Source organism: Crocodylus porosus, unplaced genomic scaffold (assembly GCF_001723895.1).
Source record: "Crocodylus porosus isolate Cpor-Errol unplaced genomic scaffold, CroPor_comp1, whole genome shotgun sequence".
Lineage (NCBI taxonomy): Eukaryota > Metazoa > Chordata > Crocodylia > Crocodylidae > Crocodylus > Crocodylus porosus.
The window spans coordinates 15,291,756-15,300,082 of NW_017728931.1; the positions used below are offsets into that span (position 1 = coordinate 15,291,756).

The window sequence follows — 8,327 nt, forward strand, 5'->3', positions numbered from 1 at the left end:
GGGGTCAAGAAGGTGAACAGGAGGTTCACCTAACAGCAGAGCTGCTCCTGTGAGTTTATGTTTCTTTCCCCAGGAAACTGGCTTTTCAGGGCACTTTGTAATGAGTCTGATTTAAAATCAGGTGAAAAGCATTAGCCCTAATCTAAAACCACCTCTGGTTAGGGCCTGATTTGTGCACTGATTTGTAATCTCTGTCCTATGCTAAGTAGGGCACTCTCAGTACTCTGGCTTGGTCCTCATTTGCTCCCAGTGTGGTTTAACAAACGAATAGTCTCATGGTTTGTAATGGGGTTGCTTAGGTAAGTAATAATAGAGCACAATCGTTTATAGGATCTGGACCATTAGGTGTATTCTTGATTCCTTCTTTCTAATGGTTAGCTTTCTGAGGAGAGGACACCCCTGATCAGTTTGCTCTACAAACAGAGAGACAATTTAGATGCCCAAACATCATAAAAGCAAACCCAGCTGCATACTTAATACAGCCAATTTAATTGCAATAGTTGTGTGTGTGCACATAATACCCTCCTTGGGCCATTTTCTTTCTGGACAAGGATTTTCTCAGAAATGGGCACACATTATACCTTATTAGGATGTTATGGTAAAGGGTGTTTTGAAAGACAGGTCAGGATTTGGTGAAAATCCTTTAAACCAGAAGAGATGGAGGAGGATGAAAGACACCATCCATGGTACAGATTGCTGAGTGACTAACAGTTTAGGTGTGACCTTTATTGGGTGAAATCAGGCTTGACATGGCCCATTCCTTGGGTGTATGTGATCCAGGAAACATGAATTTGGATTTATATTTTAAATCTTGGGGGGTTTTTTATTAGAGTCAAGACAGGAGATATTAACAAAGGGACTATTCCAAGCACTCTTATTTTTAAACCAAGTGGTGTAGCTAAAAAATTAAATTCTCCCATTTTAATTGAAGAGGCTGAGGGCATTTGCTCCTCAGTCATAAGAAAATGATTGTTGCCCATGTTGTGACTTTAGGGGTGAAGAGTGTTTGTACACTGATGTTTTATTGAGGCTCAGGAATAGATTCTCAGAAGGAAACCTGCGGCATTATTTGTCCAAATGTATTTCTTCTTGTGCCAGGTAGAGGAGAAATTGAAACACCAGAGAGCATGTCTCTTATATATGGCACTTTTCTTTATTGATTGCTTGATGTGAAACAGTATCCATATGCAACTTTATTTTTTATGCATTACAAAAAATATTAAAGTTGGCTCAGTCTGCAATCATTTAAGCACAGCCATATTAATTAACAGTAAAAGGAAAAAATAAACCAAAACTAAAAATTCTACCAAATAGAGCATTTACAAATGCACAAAAACATGCCACTTTGGCTTTATGGGGAAAAATATCCTCTTCTAGATTAAAAAAAATCTTTTAACATAAATAAGTTAGTATAATTTCTCAGTGTCTTTACAGAGTTATGTACACAGGTACACTTCAAACTTTTTTTTTATTTTTACATACAGGTACACAGGCAATGTAGAAATACTGTTTAAAGATGTAGTATCCCTTTTCAACCATGAATATTAAGAAGTTGGGTAAGATCAGGAAAAAAAAGGAAAAACACAGTATTCTGGTTTTGAAGTATGAACTCTACCGATTCATTTGGCAGCATTCAAGCAATGCTACAGATGGGACAAATTTAAAGAATTTTATAGTAGTTCTACTGGTTTAAGGGATTTAAGGAGTTCCAGGAAGAATAATATTAATAAAATAATAAATGTTTTGTTACTACATAACGGAAACATCAGAGCTCCCACCTCTTTTTTCAGCTTAATGTAATAAGTAAAAACTTCACAAGCAAGCTATAATGGCCTGCTGAAACCAGTGTTACCATTATGGTGCATTAAAATTAAGGGGTGGGGGGCGGGGGGCGTTGAACACTGCAGAACCCCATTTAAAGGGACAATACATCTTTAAGTGATAAAAAGCCTACACTGCTTCTCTTCATACAGTTCTCTGCTTGCTAGGTTGTGAAAGCAAGTTTCAGTCACTCACCTTTTTCCACTCCCTCCCCTCCCTCCCCCCCAAATGGTTTATGTGCTACATAAGGTAAAAACTATATACACAGGTAGTACAAAGAAGCAAATAAGGAAATACCTAATTGCACAATGCTACATCCAATGCTTTTAGAGGCAGATCTTTTAAGAGTGCCTAACATTTTAGTGTTATTGTTTTGTTTTTTTTTGTCATTTTGTGTGTTTTGTTTTGTTTTTTCTTCAGTGCTTGTACAAGATCTCCATCCCATGGAGAATTAACGATATGTATTTTTTTTTATTAATTTGTAATAGACCTTTACATCTCCCTGGCTTCATCCACCACTGGGGCATCCAGATGAAGGAGGAAATGCAGATGAACTCTGCAAGGAAAAACAACAAGGGCAGGTATTAGCGGGGGCCAGGAGGGGGGGGGGGGGGAGGAGGAAGGCAGGAGGCAGCTTTACTTCGAAAGCCCCGAGATCCAGGGCCGCAGTCTTGGCCAAGGGCCGGGGAGGTTGCAAACGGGTGTGGTGCCAGGCAGGGGAACAGAGGGGCAGATCCCTGTGGAAAAACAACACACCCGAGGCCGCCTCCCCCAGCCCACGGAAATGGGAGTGGTTCCCTCCGCGCCTGTAAACAGGGCTCGGACACCGAGTCACCAGGTCTGCGGCGCTCTGCTGCGGGAGGGGGGAGGGGAGCCGGAGCTGTTTTCGCGGCCGGTGCGCGGGGCGCCGGCGACTGCCGTTGCTCCCCGCCCCGAGGCAGCGCGCGAGAGCACGCAGACGAGAAGAAAAGCAGGAGCCCTTTTCCCTCTACACTTAACCCCTTGGTGCAGCCGCCCGCCGCGGCTCCGGTTCCCCTTCCCTCACCCAAATAAACAGACAGTAGTAGTGCCATTTGCATACACATCATGCTGACGTGTTCCTGGCCCCGTTTACCCCAGCGGGGCTCATTTGTGCTCACTTCTGCTTTCCAGCTTCATCTGCTCCGCACCGAGCATGTCTGTCAACCTCCCTTTTTCTTAAAAAAACCTCGATTCCCTTCAAACCACCAGCCGAGGCACTAGCCCTCCCCAGCCCAGCCTCTGGCTGCTTCAAAAAAACAAACTCATTAACCCCCTCGGTGCCCTGGACACTCACTGCAGTGCCAGCATATTCAAAATCATCAGCATCAAAATCAGAATCATAAAAATAATAAATATCGAGTAATACACACACAAATAACACTAATGATGACAAATGACCATAGTAAGAAGGGTGCCATCCTATTAAAATCATCATCACCACAACAATAATAAAAGCAGCATAAAAATAATAACCAAAAATAATACACATAATGATAACGATGATGATAATAGTAAGTAGAAGACGACATGTTCTGCCCACCCTGGATTTCAATCCAAGTGCTCCCCTTACTTTTTCTCCACTCTTTACTGACTTAAGAGATCTCACCCTGGCTTGTTTGCTGCGCCAGAGACAATGCTAACATTGTCAACCAGTTTAGAAAAAGAAAAAAACCCAAGCAGCAAAGAGAAGAGGAAAAATACTTCTCATTTGACTTTTTTGTTTTTGAAGTGAGCCTGTTTTGAAATTCATTTTGCCAGCATCTTATTTGGGACAGGACGACTCAGCACCTTCTAGCCAAGTGGCCCAAACCACCCCCAGCCAGGTTCTTGTGGAGAAGCAGCCTACAGCCAGGACTTGCTCAGACACCCCCTGCCACAAAAAAAAATTGTCTCAAGGCTGAGGACAAACAAAATACAGTTAATATGGCCAGCCTCATTCAAACTCTTTTGGAAATGCCTTTTAAGAGCATTAAAACACACACACACACACACACACACAAATAGCAGCAAGTATAGTGAGTGCTGGGGCAGGAGTGACTCCACACTTCCCTGCTCCCAGCCTGTTCCGATCCGTTATTTCTTTGGGACACCAACATCCTAGTGGGAACCCACCTACACAGTTTACGTTTGATGTCGTCTTGGGCTGGATTTCTTGGGCGTTTGCTCCACTGTGCTGGCACTGTGGGAGTCTTCTGAGACCTCTTCTTCTGTTGTGTTGGCTCTTTTATTTTGAGGAGAGGAATCTAGGGGAGGGGGCAAAAAAAGGGGGGGAAAACCTGGTATTAAAATACATTTCCTGCCAGATGTGCACTCACAGCACCCAGGGCACAGAGAAAAGACCCCCCCCCCCCCCCTTTACAAGCCCCAGACTGAATGGCAGGAGAAAAACATTTAAAAAGCTTAGCGGCTGAGTCCTTTCTCTGATTCAAGCAAGATACAAGGTTTCCTGTTTGGGTCGAAAAAGACTTCTCTCCATTTTGGTGCCCAGGGATGCTGCGATCCTGGGGCTGTGGCATTAGGAGTCCCTGGAGGCAGAGCCGAGGGAGGGAGGGGGCAAGCGAGGAGGGCAGACAGAGGGGCATCCAGCGCAGGTGGGGGCAAGAGAGGGGGGCAGACAGAGGGGCATCCAGTTGGGGGACCCAGGTGGCAAGGCCAATGCCCCCCAAGCCTTTTGCCCTGCAGCAGGGCCACATGGGACAAAAATAACAAGTCAAGTGGATGTAAAAAGACTAGTAAAGTGGGTATTGAAGGAGAGTGAGGCAGGGCAAACAGAGGAGCATGGGGGGGACCCAGGTGGAAGGGCCAATGCCCCCGGTGCCTTTTGCCGTGCATTAGAGCCAGGGGCAGATGTGTCACAAAAAATAATCACTCAAGCGGGTGCCAGGGCAGGGCAGCAAAGGAGCATCCAGGGGCGGGTGCCACTGGCAGGGCAGACCAAAAGCCCCCGCGGCAGGGGCAGGGGCGCAAGGCAAGAAGAGGGGGCTGTACGTTACCGTCGGGGGCCGGCCGCTTCCTCTGCCCGGCGGCCGGGTCGGCGCAGGCGGCGCGCGGCGCGCAGCGAGTGTCCCCCGCGCCCTTGCCCTTGGGCAGCCGCGGCGGCCGCGAGTAGAAGTCGGCCGAGGCGCCGGGCTCCAGCGCCTGCCACTCGAAGCGGCCGGGCAGGGGCCGGTGGTGCTGGAAGTCGAAGTTCCACTTTTTCTGGCAGGCCTCCTCCAGCTCCTGCTGGTGCTTCTGGAAGTCCCTGCTCAGCTCCTCGTGATCCACCGGCCCGAAGAGGTTCCTGCAGGCGGACGGCTTGGGGTGCTCCGCCTGCCGCCCCTCCATCCGCTCCAGGGTCGGGCTCCCATTAGAAATGCGCACGTCGGACATGTCCCCCCCGCCCCCCTCTTGCCGCTGGGGGTGGCTGCGCCGCGCTCCCCCCCACCCCCCTTTTTTTCTTCTTTTTCCTTTTCTTTTGAGTGGCCCGCAGCGCGCTCGCGGCCCCGGCCAGCAATCGCATAAGCAGCCCCGCGGGCGGGGAGGGGGCGCGGTGGGGCCCCCCGGAGCAGGGCGGGCAGCTCCGGGCGCGCGGCGAGCGGCGGCCGGTGTCACAGGCGCGGCGTAGTAGCGGGGGGAGGAGGGGGGTGCAAAAGAAAGGCGGAAAAAAACAAGAAAAAGACGAGCCCTCTTCTCGCTTGCCCAATATGGCGATTGAAGGGAGGCTGACGAAGAAGAAAATGATTGACATTCCCAGTCTATTTAAACAGCGCCGCGGAGCCATTGGCTCCAGCGCCGGGCACCGCCCCATCTGCCTGCCCGGCCTCTCCCGGACAGCCCCTGTTAAGGTGGCCCGAGCGGCTGCTCTAGGGGCGGGGAGTGGGGATGCTTTGCTTTACCCCCGCCCCGGGCTGAAGGGAAGCTCCAACCCCCTCCTTCTGCCCTCCTCCTCCTCTTTGCGGGGAACCGGGCGCGGGAGCCCGAGATACGTGTTGACTCGGGGCGGGGGGGAGGGAGGCGGAGGTCGGGAGTTCAAGGAAAGCGCCCCGAGGGGAGCAGGGGGGTTGGGGTTGCATGTGGGCAACCTTGTTGTGTGGTGGGAGTCAGTCCCCACGGACTCTTGGTGGCCCCGCAAGGCTGGCCACTGGCTGAGTCAGGTGCGTCTTGCCCCGTGTCACGCGGTGGGTGCTGCAAAGGGAGAGCACCGTGGGTCTGAGGTTTTCTCCCCTCTGCTGCACATCTCGCTTGCAGCTTCCAAACTTTTCCGAGCATGACCCCATTTGCAGCCCAACTTCCTCAGCATGGCCCCTTACTCCCAACCCACAACAACCCATCCTCAGATGTGAACACCCCACTGATGTTGCCATCCCATTTGGGGTCACAGCCCACAGTTTGGGGACCACTGTCCCAGACCTTAAATGCCAAGATCAAGCCAGCCCCCTTCTCCCACCCCGCCCTCCCCAGTCAATTTAAAGTCTAGGACAGCTAGGTCTGAGACAGTGTTTAAGGTCTAGGACAGCTAAACCCCAAGCTTTGGGGCCTGGGGCTTGCATGTAGGATACCTTTCTGGATTTGGGGAGTGTCTGAAGCCCCAGACGGATGGGTTTGGGAGGGAGGAGCCACACAGATTTATGGATTGAGCTCTGATCAGTCAAATGTTGGAACTTGACTATTGGGCTTTGCACAGTTGAATTGGAACTGATTAGTCCTTGAACAAGATAAAAAAAGAATTAAGGTCTAAGAAGTTCTGTATCCGTAACTCCCATGCTCAATAGCTCCTGATGCCCCTTTCCTTCAAGAATGTGTCCAATCCCTTTTTGAATCTAGCAGAGCTGCCAGCTTTCTCAGTGCCTGGCAGCAATGAGTTCCACACTTTAATTCCACATTGTGTGAACAAGAACTTACTTTTGTTAGATTTAAAACTGGCTACCTACTAGTTTCATTTGTTTCATAGTTTAACATGTGTTGGGGGTGGAGGGGAGGAGGAAGAAGGAACCCCTCTGTGCCAGTGCACCTTTTGCCAGGCAGATAAGGAACAGCGTTTGGGGGCTAGAAGAATTGTAGTCACATGTGGCTTCCTCCCACCAGGGAGAAAGGACTCAGGGGAGGAAGTGGCTTTGAGACTCTCCCTAGGTGGGAACATCCCAGCGAGGGCAAAGCCAGTTTGATTTCTGCAATGTTTCTGTACTCCTGGAATCACAGCTCAGGAGTGTCTTCCCCACTCCCCCCCACCCCCCAGGTACAAAGAGGGCAAGCATGACCCACTGGCCCTGGACCACTCTCCATTCCTTCCTAGTTCTTGGTCCCATTTCCTTTATCAGAATGATTGGATATGGGTGGGGGATTTCTCCAGGGACTTAGGAATCATCTCGTCCCCCTGGGATGAAGAGCACTCCCTGGAGATGCTGCCAGCCGTTGTTCAATGGCTTGAACTTTGGAATGGCTGGACCTTTGAATTGAAGCCTATGGGCCCACAGGCATTTAAACCCCCAGTCTAATGAGGGTCCCCTCAGTTTGGTAGGCAAGAAATCATAATTTCCCTATCAGTGGGATTTTATTTCTGCATGACTTCGCAGGGATCCATGTAGCACACAACTTGTTTGGACAAAATCCTTTGAAGAGTGAAAAGCCAATACAATGCGGGTGGGGAGAATTCAACTGGCCTGGTTTTGAAGTAGCTGAGTGTTTTTTTTCACCCATGCACACCAGTTTGGGTCTAAGCTGCTGAAGCTTCCCCTATGGCTATTCCTGAGGCAACTATATCATCATCATAATAGTGTTTTACAAGAATGAAGTGACCTTCACAAGGCAACACATGGGAGGGCTAGGGGGGAGGGCAAAGGGCGAAGGGGAAAAAAAATCCAGTACATGTTCTTATTTCTCCATTCCCCTCCCACTCATAACAATGACCAGTCCCATTCCCAGGGCAGAGAAATTCACATGACTTGCCCAAGGCCCATAGGAGGAGTTCATTTCAGAGCCAAACGTCCCTAGTGTTATGGTCTGTGTTCAGTGTGTCATGCCCAGAATATCTCAGCACTGCCAACTCCAAGTGTTCAAACATTGTGTGTAAAGCCAAAAAAAAGATAATCATGAGACTAGCTTAAAAAAATATGGGATTTTTTTATCAGCTTTTAGGTAGCAGTTGGTTTGTGTTTTCCAGCTTCTCTCTGCAACCGCATGTTCTAGCAACTTACTTGAAAAACAAATGCAGACTGCCACTCATGTCTCCAGGAACTGCTTTTTTTAAAGTATTGCGCAACTTACAATACAATTGCAAGAGTGGGCAACACAGGCACCCATTCCACTGTTTTATTTCAAATAAGACTTTTCTTTTCTCCTCCCCCACCCCAGGCTGCTTCTGTCTTTGAGGCTGCATTTTAACTTGCACAGGCATCAGGATGCAAGTACCATTTTACACCCCTTGCAACTCTCTCAGCTGGAGAAGCAAACTGTGTTTAGTGTGCTGAGCCACATGTGGTGTATGTACTTTACGCCTGTCCATTTTA

General features: G+C 49.1%; 1 protein-coding gene across 1 annotated transcript; it reads right to left on the reverse strand.

Annotated features, from left to right (window-relative positions):
- Positions 1-1,132: 1,132 nt before the first annotated feature.
- On the reverse strand, positions 1,133-5,568 carry CDKN1B (cyclin dependent kinase inhibitor 1B). The gene is made up of 3 exons (XM_019544253.1): positions 4,836-5,568; positions 3,955-4,085; positions 1,133-2,377 (listed from the first exon to the last, which is right to left on the reverse strand). Exons 1-2 carry the CDS (start codon positions 5,209-5,211, stop codon positions 3,964-3,966), a joined length of 498 nt encoding a protein of 165 aa, XP_019399798.1. The 5' UTR covers positions 5,212-5,568; the 3' UTR covers positions 1,133-2,377; positions 3,955-3,963.
- Between the last annotated feature and the right edge of the window lie 2,759 nt (positions 5,569-8,327).